We start from the raw sequence: 14,368 nt of genomic DNA on the forward strand, positions 1-14,368 counted from the left end.
TGGTTGCGGTTGCTTTTTAAAGTGTTTTTCACTTTAAAATATATAAAAAATGATTTTTTTTATTTTTTAAAAATTAATTTTGATATTAGCGCATCAAAATAATCTAAAAACACTAAAAAAATTTTAATTTGAAGTAAAGAAAAAAAAATATAAAATTTAAATTTTTTAAAAAATACTTTTGAAATGCAATAACAAACCGATATCATTCTATTTTCATATATTTTCATATTTACCCCTACTCTAACTCTTTCTCGGTGACATGACATTGGCCTTTTTGTTTTTACTATATTCGGTATCAACATGTTTTACACAAATTTCTTTTCCTTGAGAGGCCTTACCCTACACCTCCAAGTACTGAAGGGTATGAAACCATGAAGAGATATCAAAATATAATTTTTATTGAAGTTGGTTGCGCACTGAACCCGAGTGCTAATAAGTTGAGCAAAATAACAAACTCAACTTTATTGGATTCGATTACGTATTAAGATCAAGCATCCAGACGTTTAGTGATATATCAGTTCCACTAATTTTTCAAAAAAAAAAAAAAAAGGATGACAAATCTTTTTTAACCACCATAACACACTGCCCAAACACAACTAACACGCTCTGGCATTAGCTTTTAATGTTTTTTTTTTTTTTTCAAAAACATCATCCTACCCTCTGAACTCAATAATTATTAAAAAAAGGAAATATTTTTCAATTACAAATTAGCTCATAAAATCAAGCTTTAAAAAATTTGAATCGCGATAGAATCATTACACTGTAGCTAAAAATACAAAATGCCAAAAAAAGACCATAAACCATTGTTAACTAAAGGGCAACGAAGTCATTTAACAAATGAACTGAAAAAACCCGTTTTACATCTAGAAAAACATTTAAAAAAGAATTTATAAAGAATAAAACCGTGGATTCAGTATTACAATACATAACAAATAAAGACACATGTAGAATAAAAATTCCATATATTTTAACTTTTATTTTAATTAATAAAACGTGAAAGGATGTGTATCAAATCAAAGAAATGTTTTTTTATTTGTCATGTGGGAATCGCTAAGCATTTTAAAAATTATTTATTATCCTTTATCTTGATGAAAACGAAGGCCCACAAAGTCACATCTTCGTTTTATCATGAGATGAGCTCCATCTGTCATCGGTAAAATCATCTAAAGCCCGTCAAAACGATCTCAAATCTGCAGTGAAGCCTCCTCTAAGCTTCAACAAGATGCAGCCAGGTAAGCCTTCTTTTTTCTTTCTCTGCGTAATCTCTCTGTCTGATCGTTTTCTAGTAAGAAAAAAAAGCTTTGACGACGGTTCCTTCCTTTCTTTTAGATAATAATAGCGGCCATGCCAAAGTCACTTTGACACGAGTTCTTGCCGCTTCCTTACTGGGTTTCATCAGTACTGCTGCCACAACTCTCTACTATCAGAGAAAATCAAAGGCTAGAATAGACCACATCATTCCAGGTTTAGTCAGGACAGAATCTGGCCGTTTGGGAAATCTTGAAAGATTCTCCGATTATGTTGGTAAATTAATTTAAGTAATTATAAACTGTTCACTTGTATTACTTTTTGTTGACAAATAATGTATTTTTCTCAAGAGTCAAGAAAGAAGAAATTTTACCCATTTTTCACTTTACTGGTCTTTGTAGCTAGGCAGATGGGATTTGCAGATGCAGATGAGTGTCCACGGCTATGCAAATTGGCTTATGATTATCTGAAAAGATCTGAAGGGTGTGAGAATAACATCTATGATTTTTTTGCTAATCTACCTGAGTTTGAATCTCTGTATGTGAAGCTGATGGAGGAATTTGAAAAATGCATCCTCACTTATTTCGCATTTCATTGGAGCAGAGCATCTCTGTTTATCAGTCAGGTTTATCATCAATTTTCAGAACCAAATAATAAAAAGCAAAGGAACACTACCCTTTATTTTCTGTTTCTTGTTTTTGTTGTCTTATGCTCTTGAATCTAATTTTATGTATGGATGGCAGGTTATAGATGTCGAATCCGTGAAGAAACCAAAGCTCAAAGGCATTGTAATGGCTGCCACAAGGTAATTCACATTCTGCAATTTCTTTTACATTTTTCAAACGATTTTAACATGTAGTAATTATTAATTATAGGTTTGTTTTAGCTCTTGGCATATTCATAAAACCCGGCTCGACAGGGTAATCCGGGGTCCAAGTAACATAACATGGGTAGTCATAAATTCTTTTTGTACAAGATATTAAAATATTAAATATAATTTTTATTTTTATTATTTAATCCCAGACAGGGTTTGATGACAATGACTTGTAATATTATATTACTCATTGACTTAACCCGTCCATGCCTTGCACAGCTTGAGATGTGATACTATAATAATTAATATATAATATTATATTTTATACAGTAGTGCTGCTTTGCACGACACAATCAATGTTCTTCATTATTGACAAGTTTGAACTTCGAAGTACAATGATCTTATCCTGCCTGTCGTAACTCCTCTGGAAGTGATTTTGTGGTTGAGATTGGGTTAGCTATAATTTAATTATGTATAAAATTTAATTATAAAAGTTAATATTTTTTGTGTTTTATAGTTTTTTTTAGTGGTTTTACATTCAAACATGTACCTTCACCATTAAAACAAACACCCTCTAGATAAAATGCTTATACGGTTGAACTGAATCTGAGTGTCTTTGGTATTATGTTTTTAAAATTTTATTTTTTTAATTTATTTTTATTTTAAATTAATTTTTTTTATGTTTTCAGATCATTTTAATGGAATGATGTTAAAAATAATTTTTAAAAAATAAAAAAATATTATTTTAATATGTTTTGAAATAAAAGATATTTTGAAAAACAACTGTTACCACATTTTTAAACACACTAATTTATAATTTATTTAATTTTATTTAAGTAGAATTATTTTTTTAGAATAGAAATTACTTCAATTGACTTAGGTTAAATAAAAAAAAAAACTTGATTTTTTTTTATTGTCCCTTAAACTTCGGCCTACCTTTCTCTATTTTTCTTTCTTTTGTAAGAAATTATGTGGCTAGTATTCTCTATTTATTATTTTACATAATGTTCTATCTCTTTATTTCTCTTTTCAAATTTACCATAAATATTATTCTTTCTTGGATCAATTATGCATGATTTATTTTAGGAAATAAGAAATTAGTGAGGGCAATTCCCGTCTCTTCATCTCGTTTCCACCTTGATCTTGACCAATATAATTTATTTACCTTTTAATTTCGAATTTTTAATTATGAATTTTCCTGGCACTTTAATTTTTTTTATGTTAAACAAATTGAGCTCTTAATTTGTATGTTCTTAATTAATTTGTAAGATTACACTATTTTTTTTTTTTATTTTTCAATTGACCCACTTCCACTTGGCCTCATTTTTCTCTTTTATGAAGGGCCAGAGGTGCCGTGGTTTTTCATTTATACCACACCGAAGTTTCTGGTTTCAGGAATCGAATGGATAGTTTATATTATCGTCATGGTTTTAATTTTTGTGGGTTTTGGCAGAAAACAAAGATTTGAGAGGGTGACCAAGAACTTGAAGGTTACAAGGGCATTTTCTACTATAGTTGAGGAATTGAAAGCAATCGGCCAGGGGGGATCACATTGTACGGAGGTCATGGTGCCGGTGGCACTGAGTGAGAGAAGTCCGGTGCTGCTGCTTATGGGTGGTGGTATGGGGGCTGGCAAGAGCACTGTCACCAAAGATATTCTCAAAGAGTATGGATTTATCAAATTTTACCTCGCAAACATTAAAAATAACTTTCACGATTTTTCTATTATCTGCATAATTTAAATCTAGAAATAGAAATATGTATAACATGCATGAAAGCAGGGTATCAGCTACCTTAAAAAACGAAAGACTTTGAGAGTAATAGGGCTTCAACATGGTCTCTCTTTTTTTTTAATAACGCTAAAAATGTTGAAAAAATAACATATATTGAAAAATATTTAAAAAATAGCACAAATATAATTGTGTTTGAGAATATTATTTTTATACACAACTACTATTTGAAATAATAATCGTATTTTAAAATATGTTTTTAATAGTAATTTTAAATTGCTATTCAAATTGTTTTATTTCTCAGATATTTTTTTTTAACTTTTCGTTACATTCCCGAAACTTTTATAAAGCCTAGGATTCAAGAATACCCCTTTTAACATGCCAAATATCTTGTCGAAAGAAAATTTAATTTACGGAATTCAATAAACAATGGGGCCCGGAGTAAAGATGATTAACTTTAGCTGTGGCAAATAGAGCATGCATTGTGATTGTGATTTGACGGGACACTGATCAATAATTGGGCAGACCGTTCTGGTCAGGAGCAAAGGCAAAGGCGGTTGTGGTAGAGGCAGATGCATTCAAAGAGTCGGATGTCATCTACAGAGCCATTAGCTCCATGGGCCATCACGATGACATGCTTCAAACTGCTGAACTGGTAAAGACTCCATCCCCCCTCTTTTTTCCCACCTGGATAGAGATTTTTAGCTTTAAAAAACAAAACATTCCAGGATCATAAAGTTGAAATCAATCCCATTCTGCAATTAATCTTGTTGTCTGTTATAGGTGCACCAATCATCAACCGATGCTGCATCATCGCTTCTAGTAACTGCACTGAATGAAGGACGGGATGTGATCATGGATGGCACCCTTTCATGGGAGCCTTTTGTGGAGCAAACAATTGCCATGGCTCGTAATGTGCACGCGTGTCGTTACCGAATGGGACCAGGTTACCAGGTTGCTGAGGATGGGACCGTTGATGAAAATTACTGGGAAAAGGTAGAGCAAGAGGAAGAAGACCAGCGATTAAACAACGAGAATGGAGAATTGACTGGCAGGAAACCATACAGAATAGAGCTGGTTGGAGTTGTCTGTGACCCCTACCTAGCTGTTGTTAGGGGCATCAGGTAAAAATCGAAACATGATAAAACTAGTGGGTTTTTCTCTCCGGTAATTAAACATATATAAAACTAGCTGTGTAGTAATCAACATCATTCTCGTTGATTGTCATATGGTACATGGTAGCAATGAAAGAGGGTATGTTTTTCTGGGATTTTGAACAGGAGAGCCATAACGACAAGAAGGGCAGTGAGGGTGAATTCCCAGTTAAAGTCTCACAAGAGATTCGCCGGCGCATTTGAAAGATACTGCCAACTTGTTGATAATGCCAGGCTTTATTGCACCAATTCAGTGGGAGCACCGCCTAGTGTAAGTAGACTCTTCCATCAGGCTTATTCTCATGCATCTCGTGCTTGTTTTCTTTCACAAAATGACTGGCACGCACAAATGCACAGCGCCTCAAGCTTCATGACAGGGTTTGTCAAGCATTGACGTGGCACCTCTAATTTATTTCAATAGATTTCGAGGGTATTCGGGTTGCTTTTACTTTTGAAATAAATTTCAGAAAACAAGCGTTTGATAATTAAGGAAACGTGATTTATTTCAGGAGGACCCATCATGTTTTGTGTTTTGAACGCAGATCAGCAGTTACAGTTTCATGCTGCTTTTTTCTGTCCCATACAGCAGCTGTTCACTTTTGTACAATAAATAAACAGTGGGACCCATCATGTTTTGTGTTTTGAATTTTTTTATTTACACTGACTTTTTGATGGGCACAAAATGAATGCAGCTGATAGCATGGAAAGATGGGGACAACAAGCTCCTGATTGATCCAGAGGGGTACAAATGCTTGACAAATGTAAGCAATTTGAGGGCTGAAGCAGACTCCATCTACGAGCTTTACACAGACCCCAGCCCCATTTTCGAGCCGGGCTCTGTTTGGAAAGACATCGTCTTGGATCCTTCCAGGCACACTGTTCAATCGGAGCTCAGAACCTCTATTCTAAACATCGAAAAATCATGATTGTGCTTTCTGCCAAATGGATGATGCTACGCTATTAACTTTGAATTATTTTTATGAGTTTTAAAAGTTTTTTTTTTTAATTTTTGATGATGCTTATCTAATGATAAATTTTTTTAAAAAATATTTTTAAAAAATATAATCCATAGCCATACCAATACACGCTAAAACAAATAATTCCATTTCAAATAGAAGTTGAATTACATAGCAATTATTTCTCCTAAAAAAATCAAGCGATTCTATACCCAAATAAACCCAAGTAAACCCTCAATTTACAAATCCTGTCATTCTATCCACACAAACTGCTTTCACTTCTTGGTCTTCCTAACTGCCTTCTTCACCGGCGACTTAATAATACTCTTGGGTTTCTTTACTGCCTTTTTCGCCGGAGACTTTACAGCCTCAGCCTTAGCAGCCTTTTCCGGCTTAGGCTTAGCTGCGGCCTTGGGCTTCGCTGGAGCCGCTTTCTTCACAGAAGCAGCATCCTTAGCGGAAGATTTAGGAGGGAGCTTGAAGGAGTTCTTGACCTTAACTAGCTTGCCATTAGCAACAAGTTTCTTCAATTGAACAACCAGCAGTTTCTTGAAATTGGTGGGGAGGTTGGACTTATGCTTCTCTTCGATGAACTTAGCAATTGCAATCTGGCTCGATCCACTCCTTTCCTTCAAAGCCACAATCGCCTCCTTGACCATCAGCATACATCAAAATCCCGAAAATAACATAACAGTATGAAACGACGTGTCATTTGATAATCCAACACAAAGAAAACGGGAAAAAAAAAAACAAAGATCAATTTTTAATAAATTAAATATATATTAAAGGGGACAAATAATTTTATAGCTTATTGAAAATAGAAAACATTAATATGAAGAAATGTGACCAAATCTTAAGAATTAAAAAATAAGAGGGACGGTTGAAATATATTTGTAATTTAATGACCTATACATAATAAAAAAAAAATAATAACCAAGATGACATAGACCAAATGTTAAAGAAAATAAAATTGAAGGGATTGGTTTGAATTTTTTAAAGGGGATAATATTGAATTCAAGGAGAAGAGACAAAAAAGTACGGTAAAAAATAAGATCATCGACACCAAACTAAAAGCATTTCTAGGCTATGTGCCGCCTCATCATGTAGGGGGTGCTGAAACCTTCTAAATGCCACTCTGAAAGGTGATGTTTCGTGGCCAGATGACCCTATAGGTGGCGCCCAAACAGTGTAGGGGTCGTTCAAATGTTGGCGCGTGCTATGCACGCCTCGACAAGTTTTTTTAAAATAATTTTTAATATATATCAATTACAATAATGTCCATGAGTAACCTTCAAGTTAACAATAAAACTAGTGTAAAATGAAGAAAAAAAACATGTGAAAGAGTTATGTTGATTTTGTTTTCAAGAACATTAAAGTAGTGACACTGTTTAGAAAAAAAACAAGAAGACCAAATCACGCATGAGAAATAGACAATATATTTTTTTATTTTATGGTTAAATTATTAATTTTACCATGCAATAAAAAAAGCAATTTAATTCCATATAATTTATAAAAAACAGTTGTATCATGATAAAATATCACCTTACCTCGAATGCCTGGTCTAAAGGTTTTTTGGGTAAGGGTGATTTTTCAAGCTCTCTATAATTTAGAGCAATCGTTCTATCAGGCCTTAATCATATGTTGTGCGTTAAAATGTTTGCTTCTAAATGCGCTCTCCACTGTACCATTTATAATAGAAAACTTTAGGTGTATGAAGTCTTATTAAGCTCAAATCAATTGATGGGGCTCGTATGTCCATCTATAGTTCATTTGATGGGTTTGTTTGATAACTTTTCATTGATTTCTGATTGTAAAAATTTGAGATTTATTTCTTTTTTAATGTTCTGGAACAGAAAAGGGAGGCCCCTGCTGGCGAGAAGCCTGAACCAGTCCGAACACACTTAAGAAACATGATCATTGTACCTGAAATGATCGGAAGCATCATTGGAGAGTACAATGGCAAGACATTCAATCAGGTTGAAATCAAGCCTGAAATGATTGGGCATTATCTTGCCGAGTTCTCAATCTCATACAAGTCTGTCAAGCATGGTAGGCCTGGTATTGGTGCTACCCATTCCTCTAGGTTCATTCCTCTCAAGTGAGATGTTTTGCAGCAGCTAGGATACTCCAGTTCTTTCCTATCTTTTGATGACATCTGAGGTGGTCAAATTTTTGTCGATTTAGTTGATTAATGGCGTCATTTTGTGTTTCCATTTATAGGTCTAGAGAATTTCACTCGTTTATCCGGGTTAGAGAGATGATTCAGGATGGTTTATTATAATATTTTATATTAGCTTAAACATGTTTTTGGATTTTCTGCTTCCACTTTTACTATGTTGTTTTAGATGTCTGGTATGCTGCGCACTATCATTTCAGTTTTTTGTGACCTTTCATTCTTTGATAAGATAAACTGAAAAGACACGGTCTTTTTAGTGTTTGCAAGCTTCTGAGATTGGAATATCTCCTTGCTGGCTTATTTGACTTGATCGCAGCTTCTGTTGTCTGGTCTCAGAATTGTGCTGGCTTTTCCGACCCAGTCCTAGCTTGTCATGTCTCATTCTTTGTCACGAGTGTTTTGTCATATACACCTCTAATTTAAAGTTATTTTAAAATTATTTTTGCTATAAATTATTCAAGAAAATAACCTCTGAATTATGATATAAAGGTAAAAGTCAATTCCCAGACTCTTTGTTATGATGCCAACTTTTATAAAATGTCTTAAAAAAGAAGCCATGTTGATGAAGCCTAATAGGATTACGGGTGCTCTGGGCTTCTGGCACTGAGCTAACTATGATAAATCCTCGTATCACTTCCCAAGTAAGAAAAAAGAATGACATTTGCCGCTTTCCTTGTTTATTAATTTCTGAAAGGGGAGGTACACAGATCACTGCTTTCCAGAGGAAATGCAAGGTGTCCTGGCCTAACTTAACAGGTTTGAAAATGGCCGACTGCTCAACTGGTCTTTTTATTGAACCTTTCTTTGATCATGGATAATAGTATAATTAAAAAAAAAACATAATACAATGCTTGCCTAGCCGCAAATAAAAGTCTTTCAAGCTTTTATTTTAGTCAATCAAAGTTCAAAGACAATTCAACCATCGAGAAGCTAACCAGTCAGTGACATTCAACGTTGTTAACCTCAATTACTTTACAATCTGTCGAAACTGTACAGTCAAGCTGACTGGTGTTACGATCACGTTTGTTTTGGTTTTCTCCTTTGGCTTCTATCTAACCTTCCAGGAAACGGCGTGGGAATTCTTGTCAATATCATGCTAGTGTCCTTTTCACCGCATTTTCTATCTCAGCAGCTTCAATCTGGCAACATTTGAAACACACAATTAGCATCAATAAAAGGTGTGTATATATATATATTATAATCGTGCATATTTTATCATGTCTATGTTTTTATGTTCACAAGGCCAGCATCAGCATGAGGAGAAAGTTGAAATTGACCCTTCCATTCCATGGATGAAAAATAAAACAAGTTTGTGGCCAAAGATAAGTCGTTTTAGTGCGTTTTGGCTGCTATGCCTGAAATAGATACAACGAAGTAAATACTGACGGATCGTGAAAAATGGTGTCTTTGTTTCCAATTCTCTCTGTCGAGACTAATAGGCTGCAGCTGCTATTTATTACTAAGCACTAAAGTGATAATAACAAGCACAAGTATACCATGCGTGATATGCTGCATCAAAATTTGCCCAGTTAAAAAGACCATTGTTGGAAAGTAACAAGAGATAACGAGTGGTAGGAATACCTTAGTTTCAATTTCCATTACTGCCACAAGTTCCTGATCAGAAAACTGTGATTGAATGCTTCTGGTTTTTGTTCCCAAACTCTTCAAGCACTTGAGAACATCTATCATAGGATCCACCGCTGATGTTGGATTGGCTACTTCAATTCTAATCTTTGTACTCTCAACGTTTCTGATTCCACTTGCTGCCAATCTCTCTTCAATCTCATCATTTCTCCTCTTCAACATCTCCTTGTACATCTCCAGCTCTTGAATCTTCTTTGCTGCCATTAGCATAATCGAGTTCTTATCTTTCTGCAAATCAAGATCACACAAAAGAAATTGATAAAATAACCATTTTGATTAATAACTAAAAGCAACTACCATATATACCTGCAATGCATAATAAACACCAGTGAATGGTGATTAATTAGCACGCAAGTTATTGATAACTAACCTTGGTGTCATGGGGTAACAAAGAATGCAGAGCCAAGTAACCATTTCTCTCCCTCTGTCTCCTCAATCTCTCACTCATCTTATGACGATAACATCGTTTGCTATCAGGTTCTTGAGTTTCAATCTTTACCGTGAAACTTCTCCTCATGAATTCTATCATTCTTCTGTTCATGTTAGTAGGATATACCCCCATAGAAGAACTCCCTACCCCAGCTTCGCTTCCACCCCAAGGTCTGCATATATATGGCACAAAAGCACTTTGATTTACAGGACCATTCGCATAGCAGAAGACATCACCTTGCAGGAATTGCTGTTGAAAGAAATGATCCATCTCCAGTCCTCTCCCTTGCCCTTTGCCAGGAAGTTCAAACTTCAGTTTCCAACTGCTATAGATAACTGTCTCCTTAAACTGGATTTTGTGTTCAAAACGCAGGGTAAATGCAAATGAGGCACATTTAGCAATTGGTCAGTTTTGTTGTTCAGGTCATGGCGATTTCTCTTGAGTAAATTTTGTGGTTGGCTTAGCTTCTTTTAGGGGCCATTTTCGTATCATATGAAAAGTCCAAACGATAAATGGGCTCTGTTCTGAAGGCAATAAATGTCTAATACCCAATGTCCTTGCATGACATGTAATCATGTGCATGTGTAGGGTTTACATCGCACTTCATGTCATGAATAAATAACTGAGACTCACAAATATCCTTAATACTTTCAAATATGTTTGCAAGAACTTACAGTGGTTGTTGATGAAACTTCTACGTAGTCCGCCTCAAACCAGGCAAAATATCTGAGACACCAACCACCAAAAAAAGGAAATTGCTAATAACAACCCATTTTTTTTCTTCTAAAAACACCAAGAAAAATCTTTTCAATAAAAATTAGTGGATTAAAAAGAAAAAAAAGAATTGAAATACCATCGGCAGGCCAGACACTGGGAGCTTCAGGATCATCTTCGGGGACTTCAATTCCAATGTAATACCCGTCTCCTTATAGTCTCCTACTACCATATAATATATCCAAAAACAAAAAACAAACAAACAATCAATCACTGCTTCCATTTTATTGTCGGTAAATTCATAAAACAAAAGAAAAGGTAACAATTTTGGAATTAAAAAGGAAAAAAAATTAAATGAAAAGAAACCAACCATGAAGTTGATTATCAGGATCCAAAAGCTCATCCAAAACAGGAATATAACGTCTATGCTTCTCATCCCTTAAATAAAACCTTTATTTTCGCACTTAATGGCAATTCAGAAAATTTCTTACTCTGCGTTAATGCCTCCTCCATGAATTATTGGCTTAGTCCATGGTTTTTCACGTAAAAAGAAAAAAAAATCCACAATCCAAACACGCCTACTCTAAACAAAACCATTTTATAGAATCAAAACAGGATTAATTAATTACCAGGGAGAAATTAAAAAGAAAGAGATTATTTTAATTTACCTGCTTGTGAGGGAAAAAGATTGCTGGATATCAGGGGTGGAAAGATCGATGCAATCGAGGAAGGAAATCTTGGTAGACACGGGAGCACCATGCTGGTGCTTCTGCATATTCTCCATTCTTCTTTTCTTTTTTTTTTTTCTTGAGAGTGTCAAGTTTCGCAATTTTCGTTCATCGAGACAGGTATTTACGTGCGGGTGTAGGGTCCAGAACAAACGATGTCGTTTCCAAGAACTCTCTCCTCGCCTTTCAGTTTTTCTTTTTTGGTGTTTTGTTTTGTGTGGATCAGTTTCACATCTGAAAAGGACTTGCCGAGTAAGGTTAAGGAGATGTTGGAGAGAAGGATAAAAATTATTTTTAAATATTTAAATTAGCGCACTTAATATTCACTCCAACATATCAAAAGATTATATTGGGATTGGAATTCTCATCATACAATTCTTAAAAAGAAATTTTATATTACTCAAGTTGTAATTATTAATTTTTTTTATTATTAATATAAATATTTAAATCAAGTTATATATATTTTAATTAATCTTACGAGTCTTAAAGTTATATAAACGATTACATACCTTAACATTATATAATCAGTTTTTTTTTTACAGTCCTCGATTAAAACAAATTTTCCGAGTGTTCCCATTTGTGCAGCAGCTCTTTTCCTTCTCATGCTAAACAACAGTACACAGATTGTATCTTAAACATCGTATACTATTTAATTGCTAATTTTTAAAGTAGTTTTTATTTAAAATATATTAAAATAAAATATATTATTTAATTATTTAATTTTATTTTCGATTTTATTATATCAATATAATTTAAAAACATTTTAAAAATAATAATTTAAAACTAAAAAATTTAATATTTTACAAAAAACACGATCTATCTGCAATAACAAGCCACTTAATATATGGCAAGAACTTTGAACTGACGGATACAGTGGCCCAAATTTCCAACACAATTCTATGACGCAATGAATCCTGACCATTGATTTTTTTGTTTTTAATCTTATCTTATCTCGTCTTTTCACTATATCTTCATTTTTATTCCTAATATTTGATACACAATTTCAGCACGGTCCCTGAACTAGATGAAATTACAGAAAAGGGAAAAACTCACGCACCTTTATATTTTTGGGATATCTACTTGTTTTTTTTTTTAATTTGATGAAATAAGGATTCAATTACACAATTTTACAATTCAAGGATCAACGTATAGTTTGTCATATCGTGGCTTTTTCCTAAACTAAATGTCAGCTTTCACGAAGATTAGTGTGTTTTTTTTTTGTTTCAAAGTTTTCTTGAAAATAAATTAAAATGATTTTATTTTATTTTTATTTTAAATTATTTTTTTAGTATTTTTATATCATTTTAATATGCGAATGATAAAAATAATTTTTTAAAAATAAAAAAATATTATTTTAATATATTTTTAAGTAAAATATTATTTAAAAAATAACTATTATTATATTATCAAATATTCTTTATAAAAACATGACTGGTCATGAAATAAACTTTATAATTTTCATCTCCTAGGACGCACTTGGCCAATTGACTAGCAAGATTAATAGCTCGTTTTTATTTTGATATGTATATTTTTTAAAATATTTTTTATTTAAAAATATATTAAAAAATATATATTTTTAAAAAATTATTTTTAATACTTACACATAAAATAATATGAAAACAAACGAGTTATTTTCCGGACAGCTGGTTTGGGACATCATATGGAAAATTTGTACGAAGATTCTGAACCAAATTGTTCTCTGTTTCAAAATCATCACCATCACCATCAGTTTCACTGTCATACGTGCCGTGATATACCTCGTCTCCGTAGCTGTCCTGTGTAAGGACTAAGGGGATAAAAGACAAAAAGAAAGGTGTATTTTGTTCTTCAATAATTATATTTAAAAAAAAAAGACAAAAAAATCACGTCATTGATTGTTCTTCCGTCATTAATTGAATATATTCCGTTAAAAATCACGTCCTCTGTAGAAAAGGAACTTCCTTTTCTACATTTTCTGATAGATGGACATGTGTTTGGTTTGAACTCTGTTTCAAATTCAATTCACTGAACATTTTCAGTTAATCTTTCCCTGCTGCTAGGCTGTTGAGTAAGTTAAGTGTATGTGGATTAATAGGAATACTTTATGCTTGTTGGGTTACAAGTCAAAGGTGTTTCGGAGATGGAGGGTCAGGTTATTTGCATTTGCATCGAGAGAAGCCAGGATCATGTGCTTCAATGATGTATAAACTGTGGAAATTCAAGGGTGCTATGATGGATAATAATAAGATCTGCTTTTCTTGGTGAATGTGTTGACAGTTATTTGAGGAGAGTTGGAATGAGCAGACTCTATTGATGCAGGGGGAGACTAGAGTGCTGATGATCAAAGCATCAGCACGATGCCAATGGCCATTAGGATTGAGTAAAATAGTGAAATGGGACTCACTTGATTCAAATCCAGTGGCCTAATGGCAGCAGCATTATGTTTATGCTTGAAGCACCAGCATTATGTTTATGCTTGAAGCACCAGCATTGTAGCAACCCACCTTTGGTGCAAGATGCCAAGATGAGACTTTATTCTATATTTTCCAAGTTCCAACCAGTGATGAGCTAATAGCTGGCTATCACTGTGCTGTCCTATGGCTACTTTCTTCTTTTGTTTAATGAAAAGTAGCTAGGTATTCATAGTTTATCAATAACTACTTGTATCATATTTGATGAGATTGTAAAAGATAAAATCACCCTACATCTTTTATCTTTTACTGTGCATTCAATGACCTCCATTTCAAGATCACATAGGCTTTTTCTTGAACAAATCTTTTTTTGAAGGAATATCA

General features: G+C 33.6%; 4 protein-coding genes across 4 annotated transcripts; 2 read left to right on the forward strand and 2 right to left on the reverse strand.

Annotated features, from left to right (window-relative positions):
• Nucleotides 1-1,072: 1,072 nt before the first annotated feature.
• On the forward strand, nucleotides 1,073-5,952 carry LOC133705997 (calmodulin calcium-dependent NAD kinase-like). Its single transcript, XM_062131492.1, has 9 exons — nucleotides 1,073-1,232; nucleotides 1,330-1,524; nucleotides 1,650-1,873; nucleotides 1,992-2,053; nucleotides 3,516-3,728; nucleotides 4,318-4,447; nucleotides 4,576-4,916; nucleotides 5,073-5,217; nucleotides 5,639-5,952. The coding sequence occupies exons 1-9, from the start codon at nucleotides 1,223-1,225 to the stop codon at nucleotides 5,870-5,872; spliced, it is 1,554 nt and encodes a 517-aa protein (XP_061987476.1). The 5' UTR covers nucleotides 1,073-1,222; the 3' UTR covers nucleotides 5,873-5,952.
• Nucleotides 5,953-6,027: 75 nt separating this feature from the next.
• Nucleotides 6,028-6,656, reverse strand: LOC133705998 (histone H1-like). The gene has a single exon (XM_062131493.1). It carries the CDS (start codon nucleotides 6,565-6,567, stop codon nucleotides 6,178-6,180), a length of 390 nt encoding a protein of 129 aa, XP_061987477.1. The 5' UTR covers nucleotides 6,568-6,656; the 3' UTR covers nucleotides 6,028-6,177.
• Nucleotides 6,657-7,454: 798 nt separating this feature from the next.
• On the forward strand, nucleotides 7,455-8,214 carry LOC133705225 (small ribosomal subunit protein uS19x-like). Its single transcript, XM_062130354.1, has 2 exons — nucleotides 7,455-7,478; nucleotides 7,726-8,214. The coding sequence occupies exons 1-2, from the start codon at nucleotides 7,455-7,457 to the stop codon at nucleotides 8,002-8,004; spliced, it is 303 nt and encodes a 100-aa protein (XP_061986338.1). The 3' UTR covers nucleotides 8,005-8,214.
• A 720-nt stretch (nucleotides 8,215-8,934) lies between these two features.
• Nucleotides 8,935-11,702, reverse strand: LOC133704404 (transcription factor bHLH92-like). Its single transcript, XM_062129213.1, has 5 exons — nucleotides 11,535-11,702; nucleotides 10,827-10,878; nucleotides 10,093-10,500; nucleotides 9,660-9,950; nucleotides 8,935-9,217 (listed from the first exon to the last, which is right to left on the reverse strand). The coding sequence occupies exons 1-5, from the start codon at nucleotides 11,648-11,650 to the stop codon at nucleotides 9,170-9,172; spliced, it is 915 nt and encodes a 304-aa protein (XP_061985197.1). The 5' UTR covers nucleotides 11,651-11,702; the 3' UTR covers nucleotides 8,935-9,169.
• Between the last annotated feature and the right edge of the window lie 2,666 nt (nucleotides 11,703-14,368).

Source organism: Populus nigra, chromosome 10, assembly GCF_951802175.1.
Source record: "Populus nigra chromosome 10, ddPopNigr1.1, whole genome shotgun sequence".
NCBI classification, from domain to species: Eukaryota; Viridiplantae; Streptophyta; class Magnoliopsida; order Malpighiales; family Salicaceae; genus Populus; species Populus nigra.

Coding starts and splice junctions, on each gene's coding strand:
- LOC133705997 (XM_062131492.1), top strand. Junction 1,525..1,649: donor AAGATTCTCCGATTATGTTG/GTAAATTAATTT, acceptor TGGTCTTTGTAG/CTAGGCAGATGGGATTTGCA. Junction 4,917..5,072: donor GCTGTTGTTAGGGGCATCAG/GTAAAAATCGAA, acceptor GATTTTGAACAG/GAGAGCCATAACGACAAGAA.
- LOC133705998 (XM_062131493.1), bottom strand. CDS start 6,567: ATGCTGATGGTCAAGGAGGCGATTGTGGCTTTGAAGGAAAGGAGTGGA.
- LOC133705225 (XM_062130354.1), top strand. CDS start 7,455: ATGCCTGGTCTAAAGGTTTTTTGG. Junction 7,479..7,725: donor CTGGTCTAAAGGTTTTTTGG/GTAAGGGTGATT, acceptor TAAAAATTTGAG/ATTTATTTCTTTTTTAATGT.
- LOC133704404 (XM_062129213.1), bottom strand. CDS start 11,650: ATGGAGAATATGCAGAAGCACCAGCATGGTGCTCCCGTGTCTACCAAG. Junction 10,501..10,826: donor AAGTTTCATCAACAACCACT/GTAAGTTCTTGC, acceptor CACAAAATCCAG/TTTAAGGAGACAGTTATCTA. Junction 9,951..10,092: donor TGTTACCCCATGACACCAAG/GTTAGTTATCAA, acceptor CTTGATTTGCAG/AAAGATAAGAACTCGATTAT.